Source organism: Diceros bicornis, chromosome 6 (assembly GCF_020826845.1).
Source record: "Diceros bicornis minor isolate mBicDic1 chromosome 6, mDicBic1.mat.cur, whole genome shotgun sequence".
Lineage (NCBI taxonomy): Eukaryota > Metazoa > Chordata > Mammalia > Perissodactyla > Rhinocerotidae > Diceros > Diceros bicornis.
In genome coordinates this window covers 4,507,384-4,534,237 of record NC_080745.1, presented here as the reverse complement: position 1 = coordinate 4,534,237, position 26,854 = coordinate 4,507,384, and the positions used below count along the sequence as shown (strand labels likewise).

The window sequence follows — 26,854 nt, the reverse complement described above, 5'->3', positions numbered from 1 at the left end:
TTGTCTCTATTCCTTTGAGTTGGGCTTTTTTAGATTTCACATATGAGTGAGAATATATAGTATTTGTCTTTCTCCGTCTGACTTATATCATTTAGCGCAATGACTCAAGGTCCATCCATGTTGTCGCAAAATGCAGGATTTCATTCTCCTGCATGGCTGAATAATATTCCATTATATATTACATGTATACATATATCTCACATTTTCTTTATCTATTTATCCATTGATGGACACCTGGATTGTGTCCATGTTCTCTGTGAATAATGTTGAAATGAACATGGGGGTGCAGATATCTCTTCAGAATAGTGACTTCAATTCCTTTGGGTATACAGCCAGAAGTGGAATTGCTCATTTATATATATTTCTATTTTTATTTTTTTGAGAAAATTCCATATTTTTTCCATAGTGACTGTAGCAATTTACATTCATACCATCGGTGCACAGGGTTCTCTTTTTTACACAGCCTCGCCAACACTTGTTGTCTGTTGTCTCTTTGAGAATAACCATTCTAGCAGGTGTGAGGTGATATCTCATTGTAGTTTTGATTTCATTTCCCTGATGGTGAGTGATTACGAGCATCTTCTCAGGTACCTGTTGACCATTTTTATGTCTTCTTTGAAAAAGTATCTATTCAGGTCCTTTGACCATTTTCATATTGTTTTGTTGGTTTCTTTGCTGTTGAGTTGTAACAGTTTCTTATATACTGTGGATATTAGCCCCTTTAGTTTGCCAATTGTTTCATTTGCTATGCAGAAGCTTTTTAGATTGAAGTCATCACACTTGTTAAGTTTTGCATTTGTTGCTTGCACTTTTGATATTATATCCAAAAAAATCTTTGTCAAGACCAGTTTCATGGGGCTTTTTTCTCTATATTTTCTTCTAGTTGTTTTATATTTGGTGTCTTACATTTAAGTCTTTAATTCAATTTGGGATCATTTATAGAGTGGTGTAAAATAGGAGTCCAATTTCAGTTTTCTGCATGTGGTTATCCAGTTTTCCCAGCACCATTTGTTGTAGAAACTATCCATTCCCCATGGAGTCTTCTTAGCTGACTTGTCAACTGTTAGCAAACTGTATGTGTGTGGTTTTATTTCTGGATCCTTGATTCTGTTCCATTGGTCTAGGTGTCTCATTTTATACCTGTATCATACTGTTTTTATTACTATAGATTTGTAATAAAGTTTGAAATCAGAAATTGTGATGCCTTCAGCTTTTTCTTTCTCGGGGTTCCTTTGGTTATTGGAGGTCTTTTGTGGATCCACATGAATATTAGGATTATTTGTCCTATTTCTCTGAAAAATGCCATGGGAATTTTAATAGGAATTGCATTGAATCTTGAGATGGCATTGAGTAGCATGAACATTTTCAAAATATTAATTCTTCTGATCCATGATCATAAGATATCTTTTCATTTCTTTGTGTCTTTAAGTTCTTTCATCTGTGTCTTATAGTTGTCAGTTTCTAGATCTTTCACCTTCTTGGTTAAATTTATTCATGAGTATTTTACTGTTTTTGATGGTATTGTAACTAGGATTTTTTTCTTTATATCATTTTTAGATAGTTCATTGTTAGTGTAGAGAAAGGCAACCGATGTCTATATGTTGATTTTGTCTCCTGCAGCTTGAGTGAATTTGTTTATTAGTCCTAACAGTTTGGGGAGGAGTCTTTAGGTATTTCTCTACATAAAATCATATCTGCAAACAGAGACCACTTTGTTCCTTCATTTCCAATTTAGATGCTTTATATTTCTTTCTCTGGCCAAATGTCTCTGGGTGAGACTTACAGCAGTGTGTTGAAGAGTGGTGTTGAGACTGGGCACCCTTGTCTTGTTCTTTGTCTTAGCAAGAAAGCTTTCAACCTTTCACTGTTCAATATGATGTTAGCTGTGGGTTTGTCATGTAAACCTTTTATTATGTTCAGGTATGTTCCTTCTGTAACCCTTTCTTGAGAGTTTTTATCATGAGGTGGCGTTGAATTTTGTCAAACTGCTTTTTCTGCATTGAAAGATTATTTTAGGATTTTTATCTTTCATTCTATCAATGCGGTGTATCACATTCATTGATTTGCATCATGTTGAACTTGATCATGTTGTTTGATCCTTTTTTTTGAGTTTAGATAGTTTTGTTCTAATGTGTCTTGGAGAAGAAAGTTTTAGTTTGAAGTTTTAGGGTGACCAATCGGCATCAGGACCTTGGATGTCTACATCTCTCCCCAGATTTGGGAAGGTGTCAGCTGCTACTTTTTTAAGTCAACTTTCTTTTCCTTTCTCCCTGTCTTCTCCTCTGGTACTTTAATAATGCTTATCTATTTCTTTTCAAGGTATCCCATAATTCACACTACCTTTCCCCAATCCTATCCGTTCCTTTTTTTCTTTTTGCTCCTTTGACTGGATGATTTCAAATGACACATCTTCTAGTGCACTAATTATTTCTTGTACATGGTTGAATCTGATTTAGAAGGTCTCTATTGAATTCTTCAGTTCAGTCATTGTGTTCTTCAACTCTAGGATTTCTGTTTGTTTTTCCTTAATGCTTTCTGTTTCTATGTTGAACTTCTCACTTGTTCATGCACTATTTCCTTATTTCATTTAGTAGTCTATCTGTGTTTCCTTAGAGTTTTATGAATTTCTCAAAGAGCATTGTTCTGAAGTCTTTGTCACATAGTTCCTATATCTCCATTTCTTGGTCGGTCATTGGAGTTTTATTCTTTTTCTTTGGTGGTGTCATGGATCTTTGATTATTCATGATCCTTGTGGCCTTCCGTTGGTGTCTGCAAATTTGAGGAAGTAGACACTTCTTCCACTCATTACAGACTGGCTTTAGTAAACCAAAGCCTTCACATTCAGCCCATCTAGGGGTCCTGGGTGGGCCATCTGGTGGTGTCCAGGGGCAGGCTTGCTGCTGGAGCCCTTGAGCAACCTGGTACTGGGGTGAGTGGAAAGCTTGCGTCCACAGTATTGTGTCTGGCCCTGGGCAAAACTGGGACCCTGAGATCATGAGTAGCCCCACTGGAGCCTGTTTTGGCAGGTCCTCATTGAGATCCTGTGACCACAGTAGTCATCCAGGGCCATGAGAGTTGGCCAGTGCTGGGATGATCTGAGAGTCTTGGCTCACGGGAGCCTGCCAGGAGCCTGTGCCATGAAAGACAGTTTGTGCTGGTGTAGGCCAGAAGTCTAGATTCCTGGGAACCTGGGGCCACAGGAGCTACCTGAGATTGCAGGAGCCAGCAGGCGCTGGGTCAAGATGGAAGCCTGGGTTCATGGGAACCTGCCGGTGCCTGGTGCCATGGGAGCTGCCTGGGGCCGCCTGAGTCAGCAAGCACCTGGGTGGGCTGGGGGTTTGGTTCTGTAGAAGCCTGTCGGAAGCCTGGTTCCATGAGAGCTGTCTACGGCTGCTGGAACTGGCAGGTGGTGTGGTGAGCCATGGGCCTGTGTTCCTAGTAGCCCCCGGGGAGCATGGAGCCATGGAATCTACCTGGGGTTGTTGGAGCCAGTAAATGCTAGAGTGACCTGGGGTCCTGGGTTTGTGAGAGCCCAATGGGTGCCCTGTTATGGAAGCAGCCTGTGGCTGTGGGTGCTGCCTGTGGCTGCCTGGAGTAGGCAGAAACTTGGGGAAGCCAGGGTCTGAATTCATCAGAGTCCACCAGGAGCCTGGTGCCAATGACACCACTTGTGGTCACAGGAGCCACCTTGGGCTGCTGAAGATCGCAGCCCCTAGGCTGATATGGGGGCCTGGGTTTCCAGGAGCCTGATGGGAACCTGGTGTCAAGGATGCTGCTTGGGGCCGCCAGAGCTGGCATGCTCCAGGGTGAGCCAGGGGCCCGGATTTGCAGAAGCCTGCAGGGAGCCAGCTAGGTCCACAGGAGTCAGCCTGGGGCTGGGGCAGGCTGGCTCAGGGATCTGTGGTGAAGTCGAGCATTCACTTTACTCTCCTTTCGTTGGGAGGTTTTTGATTACTGATTCAGTCTGCTTGTTTGTTACTGGTCTGTTCAAGATTTCTGTTTCTTCATGATTCAGCCTTCATAGGTTGTTTCTAGGACTTTATCTATTTTGTCTAGGTTACCCAATTTGTGAATGTACAGTAGTTCAGAATAGTCTCTTCTGGTCTTTTTCTTTCTGAAGCATCAGTTGTAATGCCTCCTCTTTCATTTCTGATTTACTTTATTTGAGTCATCTCTCTTTTTTTCCCTAGATATTGTATCTAAGGGTTTGTCAATTTTATTTTTTCAAAAAATCAACTCTTACTTTTATTGATATTTCATACTGTCTTTCATTTTTTCCCACTCTCCTCTTGGTGACTTCCATCCTTCTGCTAACTTTGGGTTTCATTTTTTCTTTTTCTAATGCTGTGTGTTGTAAATCAGGTTGTTTCTTTGACATCCTTCTTCTCTTATAATGTACAAGTTTATCACTACAAAGTTTCCTCTTAGTACTACTTTTGCTGCATCCTATAAGATTTGGTGTTTTTATTTTTTCTTTTTGTATATCTTGAGCTATTTTCTAATTTCCCTTTTGATTTCTTCTTTGATCTAGTGGCTGTTTAAGAGTTTGTTGTTGAACTTCCATGTATTATGAATATCCCAGTTTTCCATCTGTTATTGACTTTTGGTTTCATGCCATTGTCTTTGGAAAAGATACTTGGTATGATTTCAGTCTTCTTAATTTACTTAAGACTTGTTTTGTGACCTAACACGTGATCTGTTCTGGAAAATAATGTGTGCCCTTGAGAAAAGACTGCATTTTGTTGCTGTTCAGTAAAATGTTCTGTGTATGTCTGATAAGTCCATTAATGTTTTCATGTCTGCTGTTTCCTAATTTTCTATCTGGATATTCTATCCATTGTTAAAAGTGGGGTACAGAAGTCCCCTACTATTTGCAAGTTATATAACTGAGAATGCTCTAATATTGAGACTATATAAAGATCTCTTAGAACTCAATTATAAAAAACAAAGAAGTTTGAAATGAAACTTCATTCAAAGAAGTTTGAAATGAAACCATTTTCATTGGTTACCCAATGAAAATGGGTAACTAGCTGCAATGGACATGTCTCCAGGAGAAACATAGATGGCCAATAAGCACTAGATAGATGTTCAGTATCATAAATTATTAGGAAAATGTAAATTCAAAGCATAGTGTAATACTATTTCACACTCAAAATGAAGGCTATACTCAACATAATGGAAAGTAACAAGTGTTAGTAAAGATATGGAGAATGGGAAACCCACATACATTACTGGTGGGAAAGTAAAATGATGCAACCACTGCAGAAAACAGTTTGCCATTTTTAAAAATCTTAAACCTAGAATTCCCATGGACCAGGAGAGTCACAAGGTAGGTATGTCCAAAAGACCATTGGAAACATATGTTCAAAGAAAAACTTTTCCATGGATATTCAAAGCAACATTATTCACAATGGTCCAAAAGTGGAACAAACCCAAATTTCTATCCAGTTATGACTGCATAAACCAAATGTGCTCTATTCATAATATAGGACATTATAGAGCCATAAAAAGGAATAAGCTACTGCTACATGCTCGGCCATGGATGAACCTTGAAACTTGTGTGCTCACTGAAGTCGCCCACAAAGGCCACAGATAGCATGATGCCATTTGAATGAACTGTCCAGAATAGGCAAACCAATAGGGAGAGAAAACAGATGAGTTGTTTTCATGGGCTTGGGTTAGGAGAAAATAGTGTGAATGAGTATGGGTTTGTTTGGGGGTGTTGAAAATGTTCTGGAATTAGATAGTGGTGATAACCACACGACATAATCATTGTACTAAATGGCACTGAACTGTATACTTTAAATGCTTACAACAGTGTATTCTGTGTTAAGCAGATTCTCCATAAAATTTTTGAATTTTTTAAATTAATCAGGGTAATGATTAATTTTAATTTAGTTAATTTAAAGTTGGTTGGGATAGTTAATAAGGGTAATTAATAGAGTTATTAGGGGTAGGGCACATTGTAGCCAAGAGAGTAAATATCCGATGATGGCTATAGTAACAGATCCTATAATTGTACAAGCAACAGTCTAAAATCCAGTCTGTTTCCATTGTCCCCAACTTGGAGAGACCAGCCATGAAAATATGTCAGTGATCTCGTGGGCCTTGGGTATCTTTTAAAAGATTTAGGTAACATTACGCAATATTTTAACCTCTTGGGCCATCTGGTGGAGGTAGGTTTGAACTTGTGAGTTGATGTACATTCAGCAAGTGGTTCTAAGAAAGGCAAAAACCCCTCCTTCGTTGGTTGGTATAGACAGTCTAGGGACAGGCCATTCTCTAAAACCATTTAGGCAAGAGACTCATGAGACTGTTCCACAAGGGCTAGGATAGGGTCTTATGGAGTTGTTGTCGATGTTGGGTTAAGGTTTTCGATACTTCTTGGTTGCCTCAGTTACCTGATTTTGTGTGGGTAGGGCCACCGCACCTGTGCCCAGTCCAGTCAGTCAGTCCTAGTAGAAATCAACACCCAGTCCTATAGGACTGACAGTGTCTCTATGGGTTGGTGGTAGCCAGTCAGAGCAGGAACCTCGGGGGACCCGCAACCTGAGGGAAGCAGGCTGAGATAGACACAATGATGCATTGCAGAATATAGCCTGGAGAAATCTGCTCAGAGGGCTGGGGAAGAGAGAGCCTCACTGTGTGAGAGCCTTGTGATATCAGCCTACAGTAAAACCCAAAAGTAGATGCTCCTGGTGTGAAATATTCATTAGGGCCCTTGGAAGTAAAACCAGTAATTTGCACCCATTCACTAGTTACCTATGCTATATGATTTCAGGGGGTATGGTTAAAGTGTTTGTTGGCCAAGAGCTGTTTGGGCCTGGGCACAAAATCACCAAGGTGGCCTCGAAGGCTACCCCAAAATGACCCCTCCAGGAGCAGTTGGGGCAGAAAGTGGGGGGAGCATTTTGAAGGAAGCCTGGGGCAAAGATGTTGTGCGATTGAGTTGGGTACAAGTGAGTGTCTCCGCAGGGTAAGCCCTTCAGCTGGGGTACAATAGATGATTGGAGGCCAAATGACAGACCCTGTGACTCCTGATTCCCAGTGCACGGGCAGGCCTCTCAGCCCATTGGACATAAATGGTGGTGGTGTTGTGAAGCATCTTGATGGCAGTGTGGAAAGTATAGGGGACATGTGGTGGGAGACGTCATGATAGTGTCGGGAGGAGCTGTATGTGAGATTACGGTGTTGAAGGGAAAGGACTGGAAGCAGGTGCAGTGGGTGTGTGACCAACAATGGTCAGTGAAGGGACAGCCGGGGTGTAACTGGGGAAAGCAGGGACCAGCAGAAGTCATGTGTTTAAAACAAGACACCAGGCCCAAATGGAGCCGCTTAGGCTATGCCTCACATAAACAAGTCGAGACTTAATTAGACTTTTGGCCCTCCCAGGAATAGAATCTTAAAGCAGTCAATCAGGAATCACCTGATGCGCAGCAGGTAGCTCATCTTCCTGATAGAGCCCTGCCATCCTCTAAGGAAGGTAACCTTGCAGTAACCAACCCGCTTTTTTATCTAGTGTAACTTCCTTGTTCTTGCTCCCTTCTGCCTATAAAATCCTTCATTTTGTAGAACTCCTTGGAGTGCCTTTCTCTCTGCTAGACTGGATGCTGCCTGATTCATGAACTGTTGAATAAAGCCAATAAGATGTTTAAAATTTGCTCAATTTTATTTTGTTTTGTACCAGTTTGGTGGCAGCAGTGGGATCCAAAGGAGACACCTGATGGCTTCGAGGATGAGAAACACAGTCATTGGTACCCTCAAAACCTTTGAGTTCTCCATCTTTTTCACTGTTTCTGAGGGCTGTGGGTAAGTTCCTCTTGGATATGAGATCCACTCTGTTTGCCGTGAGCTCCTGATCTAACTGGCTTTCCAGTCCAGGGTGAGTGGGTCAGTCTAGACTGACAGGATGCTCTAAGAGAGCATCAGTCTTAGCATTTGGTTAGTCAGCAGTGCCAGGCAAAGGCTTAGCGGTTCAGCTTGAGCTGCCAGATGGTTCTGCCAGGAACCCGAGTCCCTGGCCCTTAATTAGTCCACAGTCCCCATTTGTTGGGGTCTGCTGGTTGAGTCTGCAGTCTCCATGTGTTAGGGTCTGCTGCTTCAGTCTGTGGTTCTTGCTAATGGAGAGGAGTGGAAGAAATGTGTGCTCCATGCACACCCAGTCTTTGAAAACTTCCCACGTGCATTTTACATGCATTTTGCCCTCTGTTGACTGTAGATGCGTTCTAAGGAAATGGTGAAGGCACAGTGAGGAGGAACTGTGGGTTTCTGCAAGACTACCTCGAGGAGTGCCGCCCCCTCAACCTGAACAGCCACCTGGCACTAGTAGAAATGAAAGACATCCCATCACCGTGGATAGGAAGACTCCTTATTGTGCCGGTGTCAACATTATCCAAAGAGATCAACAAATGCAGTGTAGTCCTTATCAAAATTCCAAGGGCGTTTTGTGCTGAAATAGAAAAAAACCTAACCTAAGATTCTTATGGAGTCTCAAATAAGCCCAGATACCAAAAATAATCTTGAAAGGAGATACTAAGTTGGAGGACTGATTCTTCCTGATTGAAAACTTACTATAAATCTACAGTATCAAAACAGCATTGTCATGGCATAAAGACAGACATATTGACCAATAGAAACAGAATTGAGAGCCCAGAAATTAACCCTCACCCATGTGATCAAATGATGTTTGACAAGGGTGCCAAGATTATTCAGTGGGGAAAAGTCTTTTCAACAAGTTGTGCTGGAAAAAGTGGATATCTACATGCAAAAGAATCAACTTGGACATTTACCTAACACTGTACGCAAAACTTGATTCCCAGTGAATCAAATACCTAAGTGTAAGAGCTAATGCTATAATACCCTTAGAAGAAAACATAAGGCAAAACTTGACAAGATAGGATTTGGTAATGATTTCATGGTTCTGACACCCAAGAGCAGCCAATAAAATAGGAAAATACATATGCTGGACTTCATGGATATTAAAAAGTTTTGTGCCTCAAAAGTCATTATCAACAGAGTAAAAGCACAGCCCACAGGATGGGCGACCATATTTGCAAACCATGTATCTGACAAAGGCTTAATATCCAGAATAGATAGAGAACTCCTAAATTCGACAACAAAAAACAAACAACTCAAATCAAAATTGAACAAAGTATATGAGTAGACATTTGCTCAAAGAAGATCTGCAAATAACCAATAAGCATATGAAAAGATGCTCATCATCAGTAATCATTAGGGAAATGCAAATCAGAAACACAGTGAGAGACCACCTCACATTCATTAGGATGGCATCTATCAAAAAAAAAAAAAAAAGAAGAAGAAAAAGAATAGAATCACTGTTGGCCAAGATGTGGAGAAGTTGGAACCCTTGTGTACTGTGGTGGGAATATATAGTTGCTGTAGAAACCAGTATAACAATTCCTAAAAAAAAATAAAAATATAATTATATAGGACCCAGCAATTCCTCTTCTGGGTGTATACCCCACCAAGGAGTTGAAAGCATGTTCTCAAAGACACATTGCAACACCCATGTTCATGGCATCATTATTCATAATAGCTAAAACATGGAAGCCACCCAAGTATTGTAATCGAGGAAGGGCTCACAGCCCAATGCACCCCTTAGCCAAACGGGATACCCACTCTTGTAGAAGGGAAAAAAGCTTTATTATGAGGTTGGCCAGCAAGGAGACAAAGGTTAAATCTTTCTCCCCAATGGGCTGTTGAAAAGGGCTTTTCAAGGGCAAAGGAGTGGGTGCAGTAAGTTTGGGAGCAGTCCTAGGTATTTTGTGCAAGCACAGATTTTCATGTTCTGTCACACATCCCACGTTCAAAAGGCAGTGTCCTTAATATGATTGGCTGGGGAGTTCTTGGTCCCCCAGTTCATCGTCCAGTCACTTATGCAGTTGCAGTTTGAGTCTTGCAAGCCATCTTGTTGTCTCATTGGCTCAAAGTAGTTGAAACTTGCTTAAGGAAGAGAAATGGAGTTTCTGAAAAGCAACTCACGGCCCAAGATTAGATCCTTAGTAAATATCATATGGGATATGGCTTAAGAAAGTAGTCTGCAAGGTACTGTTGAGAAAAATCTGGCTGGAGCCCCATTTTATTTTGGGCTTGGTTGTGGGCCTTGCTATGGTATCTGTCCAGGGATGTATGGATGAGCAAAATGTGCTATATACATACAATGGCATATTATTCATCCTTGAAAAATGAATGAAAGTCTAAGATACGGCACACCATGGATGAACCTTCAAGATATTACTCTAAATGAAATAAGCTAGTCACAAAAATACAACCCTGTGTGATTTCCCTTCTATGAGGTTCCTGAAATCACCAGATTCAGAGAGACAGAAAGTAGAATGGTGTTTGCCAGTGGCTGGGAGGAGGGGGAATGGGGAGTAATTCATGAATGGGTATAGAGTTTCAGTTTTGCAAGATGAGAAGTGTTGTGAAGATGGATCGTGGTGATGATTGCACAGCAATATTAATGTCTTCAATACACTTAAAACATACTTAATGTATCTATGGGGCCTGATGACTTGTCCTGGCTGAGCACATGCTTGTGCTGTTGCACATCTTACCCCTCACTGTACATTTGGGAAACTGGCCTAGAAAGAAGCAGATACCGTCCCAGACCACAGGAGGTCGTCAGAGTCCTGAAGACTAGAGAGAGCTCCAGCTTACTTGGCCGAGGCTCCACCCCTTCCCTCAGGTTTCCTTTGGTAATGAGAGGCGTTAAGATCCTAGAGGATTGCTGCCCACCCCTTTCCATATGGGGTCATTTTCCTCTCCTCATCATCACATGTGCACAGGCACACTCACTCACACTTGAATTCTCATAAGGGGAACTCGGAGGTGCAGTCAAAAAAGAGCCAACACTGGGCAAGTGACAAGAGGCATGAGGGAGAGAGGTTGGAGGCAGCTCTCCCACGGGGCAGTAGCATCCATTCTCCTCGATTCGTGCGCAGGGGCCCAGAGATGGGAAGAGGAATCCCTAAGGTTCCTAGGTGTCTACCTATTCCAGATCCATCCCTGGCCCAGCCTGGGGATCACAGGACTGGGGTCCTGCAGTCCACCTCTGTGGGCACTCAGAACTGTCATGAGCCCATCCTCCCCTTGTGTAGGCATTGGGAACAGGAGAGAATACTTCAGTGAGGGTCCTCCTGTATAAAGTGGAGTGCATCCAGCGAGTGACTCCAAGTGTTCCATGCACTCACAACATGTCTGTTGGACTAGGTTCTCTGTTGATGACCTACTGTGCTCTGAAACCCTGAGAAAATGATTTCCAGCCCCTGGAGATCCTTTAGAACTGAGGAGGCTAGGGGGCTTGGGTGGATGAGAACTGAGGATAAGGAAGAAGATGCCAGAGCACTGGACACCAAGTCTAGAGTCCAGGGAGAAGACTAATCCTTGTTGGACCCTTGCGGTCCTCATCTGGAGGTAAGGGGAACCATTGTCATGGCAGCAGTTAGGATGCGTTAGGAGTGAAGAGGACACCTGGTGGGGAACAGCAAGAGGGGGGCACGGTAGGCTCCCAAGACTCCTCCCACTCCCTCGAAGCTGACAGGTCCTGCTGCTTTACCCCTGGGATCCTGGAGAGCCTCTGCCTTGAGGACACCTGAAGAAAGGTTGCTTTCTGTTTGGAGTTCCTGCCTGGGCAACAGTGCTAGTGCTGGCCACGAGGGGGCGGGCAGCCTCTTGTGTCAGTGGTGGCCAGTGAGTTTTTGTTTTTATTTTTTTTCAGTTGTATTGAGATATACTTGATATACAACACTAAGTTAACATTGCTGTGTGGTATATTTGAAACTTGCTAAGAGATAGATCCTAAAACTTCTCATCATCAGGAAACAATCTTTTATTTCTGTTTGGTGATTGATGTTAACTAAACTTATTTTGGTAACCATTACATAATATATATATATCAAGTCATTCTGCTGTAAACCTGGAATTTACTCAGTGTCCACTGAACTTTTCTTGAGCTCCTGGAGCAGCGAAGAGTCAACCAGAGGTCTTTCTGGCTGTCCCCCTGCCTCAGAAACAACTTGTACCTCCTATTAATAGTGTTCATCTCCAAAATGAAAGTTGGTCAAAAGCAGGGGGCGAGGTGCAAGATCTACCCATGTACTCATTCAGCAGCTGTGCCCTGAGCGCTCATCCTGTGCCAGGTGCCCTGGTGGGCTGAAGTGAAGGATGAAAATGACCAAGTGGTCCCTGCCTGCTGGGAGCTCACAGTCTAGATGGGAAATGGACAAAAGCAAAGACATGAGAAAGAAAAGAGCAAATGCTGTAGAGAAACACATCAGGGGGCTGTGAGGGAGGGCTGGGCATCACTGGGTAGGAGGGTCTGAAAGACCTCACTAGGGTGACTATTTCTGGTACCAGAATGAAAAGAAGGAGCCTGCCCTGCACAAGTCTGGGAGCAGTGTGTCAGGGAAATGGCACCTGAGCTCACAGGCAGAAGTGAGTTTGGCCAGAGGAGGTTAGAAAGGTGGCCAGTGCAGCTGGAGGGAGGCTGGGAGGAGAGAACAGGAGCTGGGGTGGAAGGTAGGGCCAGGGCCTGGTAGGCTGTGTTCGTTACCTTTCCCTCTCTGACTTCATTGCCCCTAACCTTGCATTTCAAAACATCAAATGTTGACAATCTCACAATTTTTGTGGATCAGCAATCAGGCATGTTTTAGCTGGGTGCCTCTGTCTCAGTGAGTTGAACAGATTGGGGCTGTGGCCTCAACTGAGGCTCGACTGGGGGAGGACTGGCCCACAAGGTCACTCTCAGCCTTCAGGATTCATTTTGGATTGAGAGCCTGAGTTCCTTTCTGTCTGTTGGCCCAGGCACTCCCTTGCTTCTCTCCTCAATGTGCCTCACACATTGGGCAGCCCCAATACACCGGTATTTGATTCCTCACTTCCAGGGATTTGACAGAATGAGAGAGAGAGAGATGGCACATGAGAGAGGGAGCAAGAGGAAGTGAGAGACATTTTTAGTTAAAATTTAGACAAGACATCCCATCACTTTGGCTCTTATTATGTTCAGAAGCCAGTTACTAACCACTTTGTGGTTCCACGGGGATGTGTATAATATGGGTGGGGCTTACTGAGTACCACTGTGGAGGCTGCCCACCTCATAGACCAAGATGAGACACTTGGGTCTCATTCTCCATAAAACAGGAAACAATCGAATGGTTTTATGTCACACGATGGCAATATCTGAATTTCCATTAGTTGCAACCCCCTCATGGTGCTGACCTGAAAATGAGGCCAAGTTGGAAATGACTGTCCCAATATCACATTCTTGGAGCCCAGGCCTGTTTTGAGTGGTGTTCTGTACTACATCCCACTCCTCCTTGTTATTCTTCCATCTCTAAGTTTGTGCCTTAGGTACATGTGACACCAGCCCACAGGGGTAATAGATATTATCTCATATACACCGGGTGATGTCCCTAGGAAGTAGATTCTAGGCTGATCCCCATGGTGCAGGTTTAGAGACTGGGGAGGACCTGAGAGGCACAGGGACTATCCCAGGATGAAGAACTAGTAAGGAAAAGGAGGTCTGCATTCATCTCTGTCTCCTTAAAGCTAGGTCCCTAGTTAGGTTTCTAGGGAGCTGTGGGTAGGGCTGTGTAGGCTCATTGTGTACAGTTCAGGAGATGACGTGGGGTCATAGACCTCAACAGATCTTAGAACTCAGGTAACCACGCACCCACAGCCCCCCATCCAGCTCACTTGATTGGAGACAGTCAGCAGGCAAAGATGTTTTGTTGTTGTTTCCCAACTTTTGGAGGATCTGGGCTCAAAAAATCCCAGAAAGAGAATCTTTTTGGTAGTTGGCAATGTTGGCTCAGCCCTCATTCTTGACGCCTCTGGGTGTCTGGCAGGAGGCAGTGAAAGGTAACACGCGACAGCCCAGGAAAGGCTAGTGCAGGCCAGGGCACAGCTGTGATCCCACCTGATCAGCCCCACACCCCTTGCCCCTCTTTGTGTGTGTGTGTGTGTCTGCATGTGTCTGTGAGGAGGGGAGAAGTCAGGACATAAGGGTCGGGTCATTCCTGAGCAGGAGCTGGTTGTTAGGTGTCGGAAACCTGGTGAGTCTGTCATGTTCATACCCCAGGCCATGCCTGGCAGCATGAGAAGGTGAGCTCCTCTAATCATGATACCGAGCATTAGAGGATTCATCTCCTTCCCTCCCTGACCACAGTTCTTTGCAGGGATGCCCCTCTGTGCGTGAACTGAGCAGCAGACTTTCTCTTGGGGGTCGGCCCCAGTGGCAGTGTGCATGCAGCCCCTGATTCCTTCTGGCCCAGCTCCCAGGCAGTCTTTGCAGAACTCCACTCAAGAGGTTGTCGAGTAGTTGCCCAGTGGTTTCAACTCCACCTACTCACTAGACAAGGGGCAGGTACATGAGGCCACCCACACTTTCCAGTGTTGCTCTGAGATGAGAGCAGGAGCAGAGGGTCTCCACACTCAGAAGCTTGAGATGACGGGGTTGGACTAGAACTAGGGCGGAACCAGACTGGGGCTGTCCCTTTTTCAAGCTAAAGCGGATGTACATGAATGTCACCTTGCCTGGTTAGGAGAGGAGCTGCCGTGACCCTCTTACCCTTGTCCAGTGTGAGCTTCTGGAGGCCACTGAGGCAGAGCCAGAGGGTAAGGGGGACTGCAGGCTGGGTATTCCTGGAAGGGAGGGGGATCTTTCCTGTGTTTAGAAGGACACATGGAAAGTCAGCTATGTGGGTGAACCTTTCTCTTTATCCCGCTCCAGCGTCAGCTGCAGAGCTCCAGCCAGCGGCAGAAGCAGAGCAGTGGGCAGTGGTGGAGGTAGAGCTGGCTCCAGCTCCGTTGACACCTCCTCCTCTAGCGCTGGAGTCAGCGTCCCCTCCATCAGCAGTGTTGGAGCTGGAGCAAGGGCCAACATGGGCTCCAGCAGGAGTGGGAGCTGCTGAGCTGGAGTCGCCTGGACCATCATTTCTAGTGAGAAGTCCATCTCCACCTGTGGCTCTTAAGGAGGGTGAGAAGCTTAATCTCACGGCCTTCCCTCTTAAGCTGGTGATGGAGCTGTTGACCGTGATGGATCCGGTGAGCAGCTGGGCTTTCAGGGCGGGATGGGGCAGGCCTTCCCTCTGCCATCGTTGCCCCAGACCTGATCCAGACTGCTATGATCTGGGCCCAAATCCAGGCTCCACCCTTTACCAACCATAAGACCTGGGCAACTTTCTGAACACCCAAGCCTTTGCTGTCCACCTGCAGACCGTGGAGGTGGACATTAAGAGGACCTGCTGCACAGAGTGACTGTGCCAACTCCATGAGGTAAAAGAGATGGAAAGCTGGGTGGGCCCTGGCTCATCTGTGCAGGGAGAAGCTCACTGTGTACAGCCCGGTCCCTGGTGGCCCAACCGGCTGCTCAGGAGGCTCAACAGCCTCAGGACTTATTAGACATCTGATGTGTATTTCACTACAAGGGAGACAGACAAGGCCTGTGGTTGTAGCTGCCACAGGGGGATGTGCATCAGAATGTGGAGTGGGACCAGAGAGGGGATCAGGGTATTGGAAGATGCCCCCTTGGGATGAGCCGAGTTGAGCCACCGTCTGGAGCTTGGACTTAGCCAGGACGGGCTGGGTCAAAAGCCCCTCTCCCTTCCCTGCCAGTATTGGGTCCTGGGTCATCCTGTGCTGGGTGTCCTCGGGGGACAGAGAAGAAAAGCCAGGGACTGTCACAAGGCTCAGGCCACATCCTGAGCTTTCTGAGCTCCAGCTCTAAACTGTGACTCCTGTGTGGGACTTTGGGGGCTGTGGACACAGACCTGGGGTGTGGCAGGGCTGGGTGACACTCCCCCTGTTCTCCAGGACCTCTTCCGGAAGGTGGTGCCCTCTCCGTGCCTGGGCTCCACCTGGGGCAAGAGGAGCAAGCCCGAAATGAACACCAGACACCTACCGTACAGGCCACCATCGACCACGTCAGAAGGGTGGCCAGCTTCGTCATCACCCCCTGCCTCAGGGACCCGAGCATGACAGCCCAGGACAGGGTGAGGGTGGTGGAGCGCTGGATCCAGGTGGCCCAGGTGTGCTGTGGGAGGCCCAGTGGAGTCCCTCTCTGAAGCCTTGGGAACTGCCTCTCCACCTTTATCAGCTCCCAGGATTGCAGTGTGTGGTCTAAGCCCTTGCACAGTCCCTAGGCCCTTCCTGCTAGGGGCCCGCTGACTTTGACTCCAGGTCCCAGTGAGAGGATGCTCACTTCCTACCTGGCTCCTTCCCTGGGTTGAGCTAAAATCCTGTTCCCTGTGAGTGTTACTCTTTGGGTCCTAAATGTGCCCTTCTGGGACTCCCTGAGCATCTGTCTAATCCAGGAGGGGAGATTTAAATAGAAGGGGACTGAAGCTAGAGCAAGTGGGGCTACAGTGCCCCACCTCACAGCTCATTCTCTTCCCTTCCCCAGGAGTGCGAGATCCTGAAGAACTTCTCCTCGCCCTGCACTGTCATCTCTGCTCTGCAGAAAACCTCCACAAGCCACCTGAAGAACACACGGGGGAAGTTTCCCGGTGGGTAGGCCTCTCTCCATAGGAGGACCAGGGTGGATGGGGGATCTCCTGTATGTCTGCCATTGGCCCCTCAGTCAGCTGGGAACTCCTGGGAGGTAGCAAATGCTGGGGACCGGGCCTGGGCCTCGGCAGGGGGTCTCTAAACCTCCCGGGGTCCTTAGTGCACCAGTTCTGCTTCAAGACTCGGTTTCCCTAAGTGTCAGGTACTAAGTTGAGCCAAATTGGGGATTTTCAGGTGTTTATAGCAACAAAACTCTATGCCCATTTGAAACTCAAAGCAGTCAAAACAGAGCTGCTCAGTAGATCTGGGGAGTGGAGACCCCAGTGACCAACAGGAGAGCCCCCTCCCAGTACCATGAGACCTTAGCGCTCAGAGGAGCCCAGTGAGAACACTTCTCCAGGCCATTTGAATCTCGGGTTTGCAAAGAAAAGGGATTTGCATTTAGACCCCTCACATTATTCCTAAATTTATCCCTCGTTCTTTCCCCTCCCCTGAGAGAGAGCCCTGAAAATCTTCAGGAACTCAATAGTCAAGACAAGCCCTTGAGCAGAGAACTGATGATCAAGGTAGAGTGGAGGCTGGGGGTCTGGAAAGAGAGGAGGGGTGCGGAGGAGGGGCAATAGGCAGGCTGTGGTTTTGATAGTTTCTCACTTGAACTTTCTCTGAAACATTCCCGTTTATTTCATCCAGGTTAACAAGCAGAGGGATCTGTTCTGCCCATGAGCAGGTGGGGTGCCGTTTGTGGGCAGGAGGCCCTGGTCATGAGACACAATGGTGTTGGCTGGGCTGTTCCAGGAGGAGTTGCCGAGCTGGCGCCATCAACAGGTCTCTGGCTTCCATGTATGTCCATCCTGCAGGATGTAGCTTCTTCCATGCTGTTGGGTGATTGGTGTGGGTTTAGCCCTCAGCCTAAAACTATCCTCAGGAAGCCAGGACCCCGCTGCTCCTTCTATCTTCACCACATCTCCAAGGGGCTGCAGCCTGCCTGCCCCAGGGATGCGCATGGCAGAGGATTCCCATGGCCCAGGTGGACAAACAGGCTGCTCATCCTTAGGTGAGAGATGTGTGTGCATTCTGGGACTCCCCCCTGGACCCCTAGAGCAGTCACTTGAGTGAACCACAGGAGTCTAACCTGAGTGCCTGGTTGGCAATGACATATGCCCCCGGTGGCTTATGAGAAGCGTCTAGGCAACTGATGGATTCTTAGTGGATCCTGCTGAAAGGAAGTTAGGAGTCTCATGTAAACAGGGAATCAAAATGTCCTGTCATCCCCTTCCCTGTTGATCAGAGGTGGCACCTTGGGGGTCCAGTTCCTGAGTGGATAAAGAAAGAGTTCAGGGGCCTGCCCAGTGGCGCAAGTGGTTAATTGCGCGCACTCCGCTGCAGCGGCTGAGGGTTCACCGGTTCGGGTCCCATGCGCGCACCGACGCACCGTTTGTCGACCTATGATGTGGCAGCGTCCCATATAAAGTGGAGGAAGACGGGCATGGATGTTAGCCCAGGGCCAGTCTTCCTCAGCAAAAAAAGAGGAGGATTGGCAGATGTTAGCACAAGGCTGATCTCCTCACACACAAAAAAAGAAGGATTCAGTGCAGGGGAATGTCCTGAGGCGTTCCTTGGGGAGGAGAAGGCTTTGGCTTGGCCTCTGGCCCAGCCTGGGTGCCAGACACTCCACGGGACTGGGGCAGGCAGGAGCCACTCAACCAGACTCCCAAGACACCACATCCTCTCCATCCATGACTCGGCCCAGGACCAAGCTTTGAGAGGTCAGGGGACAGGACTGTTTTCAGTGGTGGGGCTGGGGGTTAGGCGAGGATGTTGGAACAGGGCCTCTGGCTGAGAGGGGCAAGCGGCCTCTCCTCTGTGGGCCCCTGAGCAACTCTCTGCCCATGTTTGGGCCTTTGTCTCCTATTGAGGGAAATGGAGGGATGGTGATTGTGTGGTGCAGGCCTCACAGGGTGGTGTTGAGATAAGAGGGAGGAAAGAAATGTGGGAGCTTTCTGCCTGCTCCACCTGGAGGGGTGAGGGCCAGAACAAGGATGACAGTCTTGTGACACTGAGTCCTCATGAGAACCTGTGTGGTAGCTGGAGTTCTCACACTTTCCAGATGAGGAAACAGGCTCAAGGAGGCCAGGCCACGAGCCCAAGCTCACACCCAGAATGAAAGTTGGAGCTGGGCTTGTTCTGGAATCACAAGACCTTGGAGGATGGAATGACATTGGTACCAGTTGACTCAAGTCAGATGTCTAGTGTCGGAGGCCAGTGGTGCTGGAGAGAAATGGGGTGAGGGGAGTATCGCCTCGCTGACACTGTCCTCGACCCTGACAGGAGGGGCCCTTCACGTTTGCCCCCCCAGAGAGCAACCCCCAGAGAGTGCAGGAGAAGCAGCAGCAGCAGCAGGTGAGTGTGCCTGTGGGGGAGGGGCTCTGCGCTCCCAGCTGGAGGCCTCAAATCAAGAGAGGAGGGTCCTTTCTCTTGGTGCCACAGTGCCCAAATCCCCTAGTAGAAGTGACCAAGAGGAGGGCCTGGAAGAGCTGGTGCAGGATGGGTTGTTTTGGGGAGGGCCAGGGAAGGCACACCCTGTGATTTGCCAGAAGCCGGCCCTGGGAGGTGAGGAGGAGGACTGTGGTGTTCTTGGGGTGTGAAGGGAGTAGGAATTGACGGGAGGCTGCTGAGGGTCCTAGGCTGCTCCTCATGGGAACCCTGTGGTGGGCCAGGAGGCTGAGGGTGGGGACTTTTCAGGAGAGGGTCTACATGGGGTCTACTTGAGAGCAAGGGCTCATCCCACCTGCACCCCGATGTCACAGGGTGTCTTCCCCTATCTTGGCAATCTGCTCAGTGACCTGCTGATGCTGCACCTGGCGATGGGTGACTATCTCGAGGTGGGTGAACCTGAGGACTAGGCAGGAAGGACCAGGATTCTGAGCCTTGGGATGTGGGAGCCCCCAAACTGAGCTCTGAGTTCTCAGCACTTGGCACATCTACTCTCATGAGAGCCTCGCAGCTGCTCCTGGGAGCTGGGGCATCAGGCCCATCTTAGGGATGAGTGTAAAGAGGCTCTGCCAGAGACACCCGTTCCAGTTCCCCAGGCTGGGAAAGCTCAGATCTGCCTGATGGCACAGCTGCGTGAGGTTTTATCTGAGCTGGACTCAGCCTCTAACTCCTATGCTGCCCATGGAGGGACAGAGAAGTCGGGCGCCCCCAACTCAGGCAGCACATAAGTTGCTGAGCAGTCCCCTCTGCCTGAGGCCTCAGCCTCCAAGTCTGTCATCAGAGAGAGTTGTGCTGCCAGGTACCTCAGTCTCACTCCCATGTCCTCCTAATCTGGAGCCCAGAGCCCGGCCTAGGTACAAGTCCTGTTTTCTCTGCATGCCTGGCCCCCTCTGGGGACCTGGCAATAGTGCAACACGAGAAGGGGTGGGCATAGGGGGTAGTCAGGCTAGGGGGCTTTGTCTGATGGACTCTGGCTGTCTACCTTCCAGGGGAATGAGATCAACCTTGAGAAGAGGACTGAGGAGCAGCTGTGGCACTCCCTGCAGGGGAGGAGAAGGAGGTGGAAATCAGAGACCTTCTGGGCAGAACAGTGCCTGGCTTCACCTCCTGTATCTTACATTGTGTGGAAGAGTTTGATAACAGAGCAGTGGGAGACCCATCCAATTGGCGGGTGGGTTGAGGGGAGGATGGCATCAAGGATATCTTCCTGGAGGAGGGGCTGATTATTCCCATTCTGAGAACTGGTAGATCCTGGATGGAACTGGAGGGAAGGATGGTTTCCAGGACTGGTCCCCTGCCCCACTCCTCACCTCCAACAAGGCCCCTGCAGCATCCCCCACCCAGGCCCTGTCTGCATCCTCTCCTTCCCTCTGGTCCCAGGAATACCGAGTCATGAGGTAGATCCTGCTGCTCCAGGAGGCTGCCAAGAATTACAACCTAGAACCCGAGGGAGCGATTTGCGGCCTGGTTCCAAGACATGGAGTTGCTCAACGAGAATGAGAGGTGAGGCTGGGCAGGAGTTGGGTGAGGGCAGGGGTGGACTCTCCCTGTTGGCCAGTCCAGAGAGCCTGTCTCCATGGTCCCCCACTCATCCCCCGGCCTTATTACATGGCGACATCTGGGACACCCAGACTCCAGCTGCTGGGCAGGCAGTGGGGCGACACCTGAGGTGTGGTTCCTGGTAGGCTCACAGATGCCTCTCTGTCCTGTAGCTACAACCTGTCCTGCCAGCCAGAACCCTAGACCTAGTTGGCCTGCAAAATACGCAAGGCCAAGAAGAACCGGCCATCATCAAGGTCTGGGGTGAGTGAGTGTCTGGGCCGGGGTGACTGACTCCTGGGGGTTCAGTAAGGCTTCGGGCTAAGCGTGGCCTTGGGGAGTTGGATAGCTGGCACTGGGATCCCAGCTCCACTATTGACCAGTCCTGCGACTGGGGTGACTCTCTTCAGCTTCCTGAGACTCCGTTTCCCCCTCTGTGAAATAGGTGATACTAAATGATCGCTCACGTGGCAGGGACGAATGGGGTACTGGTGGCTGACAGCACTGAGCACAGGGTCTGAAGCACCCAGTGCAGTGGGGACAGGGTGGGGGGCCATGATTCAGAGGGAGGCCGCAGAAGATAACCCGACTCTTCTACTCAGCCCCCAGGCCCCAACGCCGAACCCCGTACCAGTGGCTGATCACAGCCCCATCCTCAGCAGCAGGGACACAGTTGGGATGCTTGCGATGCACCAGGCCAGCTCCTCCCACTTGATGGGAAGGGGAGCATTGTAAGCTGATTCCTGGGGTCCCCTGAAGCCCAAGAGAGAAGGGACGACCCCATCCCAGCTCCCTGACATCTCTACCTCAGCACCTACTCACCCATTGGGGAGGGCCAGTGGTTATTTGTTGTAAATAATAAATGACATATTTGAATATTATATTAAAGTCCTGTTCCCTTTATAGCTTGGGAGTTGTGGTGTGGTTCTGTCGCTTTCTGTAGGCATGTGAGTGAGACACAGAATCTCACATTTCTCCTTGAATCAAGAACTCTTCTGGGTCATCAGCTTATTTTATGTGGGAGAAGGGAGAAGGGCCAGCCCCTTTTTTGGCTAGTGACATCACTCCCAATTCCCCCTAACTCCCAGGACAAGTTCATTTCAGTATCATTCAGCTGCTCCAGGGGCAGACACGGCCCCCCGCCCGTTCTCTTGGGATTTAAAGGTTGATGGTACTTTCAAAGGCAAAGCAACAACCACTGAAATGTGGGTGTCTTGAAAACAGCACTACCCAGGACCAGGTCGTGCCATAGGCAGGGGGTGCCTTTCTACATTCTGGAGGAAGAGGGAATGTTTTCTGCTTCTCTTGTTGAGGTTTCTTTTGACCAAATTTTAGGAACTTGTAGTTTTCTAGTTCAATCTCTGGTATTGCATCAGCTCTAAGCTGGGAAAACAATGTAAAAAGATCAAAACATGCACTTGGAGAGGACAAGGCCCGAAAAGGTGATTTGCAAATGGACTAAAGGCAGACAGGACTTTCCCTCCTGAGACCCCTCTAGTGCCTCCGTGTTCACTACTGACCTAGAATTGAATCCTGCTGGGATCCTTGTCCAGGACTCTGAATTCTGTTTCCTGCTTGTTTTGTATCCAATGGGAAAGATTTGTGATGCAGCTTTAAGGCTACCACTGGGCCTCATTCCATAAACACGACCGCTTTCTGTGAACCAGGATTTCCAGCACACCTGCCTTCCGTATGCCATTCACTTTAGGGCAGAAATTCCCTAGAAGGCTCCTCCCTGGCTTGGCCTGATGGATCCCGGGTGAGCTCTACTATGCCAGGATAAGGGACCATAATCCTGGCCAGTGAGTGACCCCACACTGTCCCTTGCTGTCCAAGGTGAGATTTGAGGCCGTGTCATTCTGAGGTCCACGGTCTTGGACAGTCCTCCAGTTTACACACTCAGTGTTGATGTTGCCAACTTGTCCAAATGGGGCAATTGGGCCCGAGCCATTAAAGTGTGTCACTCCTGGGTGGTTGTGTTTTTTTCCCCAGTCTTGTGCTGTGGTTACATTACAACCACCCGATGGGGTGTGAACCTGTTTGGAGCTTTGAAAGATGAGGCATGACAAGGGTGTGGGGTGGTCCAGCAGGAAATGCCACAGAACTGATGATCCATGGTCATGTATGAACACAGCCTTACCAATTAAAATACTGAAATGCTTCCCATCTGGTGGTGAATAGATACTGCTCTGAGCTCACACTGAGAACCCACCCCACGACAAGGGCTTTCAAAGGGTTACCAAGTGGCATTTTGAACCTCATCCCTTGGAAACACCATGTAAGACAAGGGCCAGATGAATCACTTGGCACTTGTGAGTTATCGCCTCCTGTCTGATGGCTGCAAGTGTCACCCAGACACACAGGCTGGACTCTGCCAGGGAAGCCTTCTTAGGACAGCTAGAAACTGAGGATGACTCCTGGTTCCCGGCATCCCAGGCCCTTCCTGACATGGCACAGCCACCCAGGAAAGTGGTTTGGTAATGGAAAGACTGGGAAGGCAATACTTCGCCTCCAAAGAGAAAGAGAAGTGCCAATAGCGAAAGCTTGATCCTTCAACTAGTCAATTAAATCTCAACAAGCAGTGAGTTCTTGTCAGATTACTGATGTCGAAATGGTCTCTTTTGATAATAGCATGATCCCCCAGCTGCCATGTCCATCTTCATGAATCAAATTTCCAACACATATGGATCTAAAAAACTGAGGGACATCTGGTATTTCCTTAGATGCAACTCTGAAGTAGCATGCAAGAAGGAACACAAAAATGGAGACCAAAAGTAAATATCTAATTTGAGAACATAGACATCGAAGTGCTTTTGAAATAATATTTTGGAATCTATTGGAATATTACACAAAAAGAATAATCCACTTTAAGTAGGTTTTACTGTGACTGTATGGGGCAAAACTGAATCATCCCGTGACGTTGATAACTCGCTGCTGACTTGAAAGTACAAATAAATAACATACATAGTAAAGGAAAATGAGAGAACAGCATGAAAAAGGAAGATCTTTCTCTCCTCACTTGAAACTCAACCTCTCACCTCAGAAAGAAATCACTGTGTATATTTTCTGTCACGCAGCAGAGTTTAATAAAAGAAACATATTGGTATATTTCAAAGTTTCAGGAGCTCAAAGCAAGGAAACATTAGGGACGCTGCCAAGAGACCTCACTGAGGTGCCTGCTCCATTTTGTCTGCTGTCAAGACGGCCTTCTTGGCCCCTCACTTTCTCTCCCTCGCTAGCAAGTCTGTCCGCCATCAGTGCTATCACCAGTCTCTCTCCTGTTCTCTTCACTGCCCTTTCCTCCTTCCTGATACCTTCCTCAGTCGCCAGAAATTGTTGGCAGTGGAACTGTGGAGTGCCCAGATCAGCTCCTGGAATCATCTCTGCCAAATCTGAAGACCGGCAGGAGTGGGCATGGGACCTAGAGTGTAGACCACCTGCGAGCACACCTGGCAGGGATTCACCTGTATGACTAGGTGCAAGTGTTTCCAACGCTTTGGCAAGATTGAAAGGATTTACTAGTTGTCCTGCACTTCTGCAGGCCTTGAGTCCTTGTGGTCTCTTGGGCCAGCAGACCTGGTGGGGCTCATCCAAGGTGTCCTCCCAGAGACCCTTCATTGCCAGGATGGGATGGAATTCTAGTAACTGGCCTCTTGAATATGTCACTAGACATCCTCAAAGGGATGGAGATGTTTAAACCAGGCTTTGGTTTGGACTGGTTCCCACAGTTATGCTGCTTCCTCTGTGAAGACTTGGCTATCATCTTTCTTTTCCTCTTACCCTACAAAAATAAATCATGAAATTGGGTCAAATGATAAAGGAAGCCTGCCTTTTTAGGACAATTATCCTGGCTGTTTTGTACTTCCACCCTCCCTCAATCCCCTGGGGATAGATCTGACCTGTGTCCTGGGATGTCATCAGGCAGATTTGCATCAAGAACAGAAAGCTCAAGGTCAAAACTCAAGGCTACTCCAGATCATTTCTACCCCTCCATCCTGTTAAAACCCCCTCCTTGTTTGAGTGTGTTTCTATTCTCTTCTTGTCCTTGTCACTCTCAACCTCATAAGTCCTGGCACTCCCTCTCAGGACAATCGGTCCCCAGTCCTTTACTAGTTCCCAAATCCTACCATTTCTGTGTTTTCTGACTACTCATTTGCTTAATCCATTGACCACTTGGTGTTCATAGAAGTTAAATCAATAGTGACATTATCAACCACCCCCTGTTAGCGACTTACTCCCATATCCCAGATGTTCACATAATCCAAATGGTTACGTTCAAAAGTAAATAATTCAGAAAACATATTCACCCACCACAAATTCCTGATCTCTAATATTTTTATTCAAACACTCATACAGTAGATACCTGTGCCTCATGATCAGAAGTAATGCTAGATCACCGATCCTCACCTTAATTTCCTCCTACACCTATCAATCTTGGATTCCATGGACTATGATCTCAATAATTTCCTTGGAATAATAAAAAATTCATTACCACTCATTTATGTTGTAAACCTCCAAACCCAGAAGATCCCAATTATCTGCCATGCCGCAGCTACTGCTGGTGTTATAACAAGCTGAATAAAAAGCATGAAACATGATCTTTTGGTACCACTGTAAATATAAAACCATCTGCATCAACTGGGAAACATCCATAATGCCTGGAAATTTTGTTCTCTTTTTTTGTGTTGGCTCAATAACAAGAAGACAAATCAATTTAAAAAACGGGCAAGGGACCCGAGTAGACTTTTTCTAATGAAGACATACAAGTGGCCAACAGGTGTATGAAAAGGTGTTCAGCATCACTAATTATCAGGGAATGCAAATCAAAACCACAATGAGCTATCACTTCACACCTGTTAAGATGGCCACTATCAAAAAAACTAAAGATGGCAAATGTTGGTGAGGATGTGGAGAAAAGGAACCCTTGTGGGAATGTAAACCAGTACAGCCATTATGGAAAACAGTATGGAGGTTCCTCCAAAAATGAAAACTAACATATGATCCAGCAATCTCACTTCTGGTATATGCCCACAGGATTGAACTCAAGGTCTCAAAGAAATACCTGCACTCTAATGTTCATTGTAGCTAATTCACAATAGCTAAGATATGGAAGTAATCTAAGTGTCACTGATGGATGAATGGATAAAGAAATGGAATATTAGTCAACCTTGAAAAAAGAAGGAGATCCTACCACTTTTGACAACATTGATGGACCTAGAAGACATTATGCTAAGCGAAATAAGGCAGACAGAGAAAGGCAAATACTCACTTATATGTGGAATCTTAAATAGTCACACTCATACAAGCAGAGGTTAGAATGGTGGTTGCCAGGGGTTGAGGGGATGGAGAAATGGGGAGCTGATGGTCAAAGGATACAGAGTTTCAGTAATCAAGATAAATAAGTTCTGGAGATCTAGGATATGGCATAGTGCTTACAGCTAACAAGACTGTGTTGCATACATCACATTTGCTAATAGTGTAGATATTAAGAGTTCTTACCACACAATAATAGTAATAAAGGAGGTGAGAGAAAACTTTGGGAGGTGATGGATATGTTTGTGACCTTGATGATGGTGACAGTCTCAAGGGTGTATACTTATGTCCAAATTCATCAAGCTGTATATGGAAAAGTATGACACCATCGTTGATTCTTCTGCACCTTGAAATAGGCTGTGTCCTCATCACAAGAGAAAAAAATTTGTAACTATGTATGGGGATAGATGTTAACTGGACTTATTGTGGTGATCATTTCAACATTTATACAAACATTGAATCATTATGTTATACCGCTGAAACTAATTTAATGTTGTATGTTAACTTTACCTCAATAAAAAAAAAAACACACACACACAACAGAAAAAACCATTTTAATATTGTAAATGAGTTCAGTGAATCCCTGAAACTGCCCCATTCCCATAGGGGAGTTACAGGAAGCAGAGAGGATGAAGTAAGATGGAAGAAAGTTGTACAAAACAGTATTCAAATTAAAATCATTTAAGTTGATATCAACTCCTTGTGGCAAAGTTCTGTGAGCACCGATCTTTCACATTTTTCCTGGAAAAGCATACCTTCAGATCCAACCCATAATAGTTTCCTCATTTGCTCTAATAAGAAAATTTTAACTTAATAAATAAAACCAAAAGCATCCCTTATATATGAATAAAGTTAGTGAACTTTACAGAGAAAAGAGCATATTTTCACAATCTCAATAAAGGTAACAGAAGAACAGAATGATGATGAAGTCTCATTCAAGCTTATCTTTGAAAGCCAGTAAAACCAGGTTATCTTTTCAAGA

General features: G+C 46.8%; 1 protein-coding gene and 1 long non-coding RNA gene across 2 annotated transcripts; both read left to right on the top strand.

The window, feature by feature from the left end:
* Window positions 1-7,409: 7,409 nt before the first annotated feature.
* On the top strand, window positions 7,410-14,958 carry LOC131406906 (uncharacterized). The gene is made up of 3 exons (XR_009220390.1): window positions 7,410-7,440; window positions 7,688-7,809; window positions 14,753-14,958. It is a non-coding gene; the product is annotated as an uncharacterized LOC131406906 (long non-coding RNA).
* Window positions 14,959-15,932: 974 nt separating this feature from the next.
* LOC131406905 (ral guanine nucleotide dissociation stimulator-like) lies at window positions 15,933-19,568 on the top strand. Its single transcript, XM_058542773.1, has 5 exons — window positions 15,933-16,049; window positions 16,424-16,530; window positions 17,024-17,093; window positions 18,856-18,927; window positions 19,335-19,568. The coding sequence occupies exons 1-5, from the start codon at window positions 15,996-15,998 to the stop codon at window positions 19,428-19,430; spliced, it is 399 nt and encodes a 132-aa protein (XP_058398756.1). The 5' UTR covers window positions 15,933-15,995; the 3' UTR covers window positions 19,431-19,568.
* The last annotated feature ends 7,286 nt before the right edge of the window (window positions 19,569-26,854 follow it).

What these genes read in the sequence shown, in the direction of transcription:
- LOC131406905 (XM_058542773.1), top strand. Translation starts at nt 15,996, where the DNA reads ATGACAGCCCAGGACAGGGTGAGGGTGGTGGAGCGCTGGATCCAGGTG. An exon ending in GCTGGATCCAGGTGGCCCAG is followed by an intron (nt 16,050 to 16,423) that starts GTGTGCTGTGGG and finishes TCCCTTCCCCAG; the next exon opens with GAGTGCGAGATCCTGAAGAA. An exon ending in GCAGAGAACTGATGATCAAG is followed by an intron (nt 17,094 to 18,855) that starts GTAGAGTGGAGG and finishes CGACCCTGACAG; the next exon opens with GAGGGGCCCTTCACGTTTGC.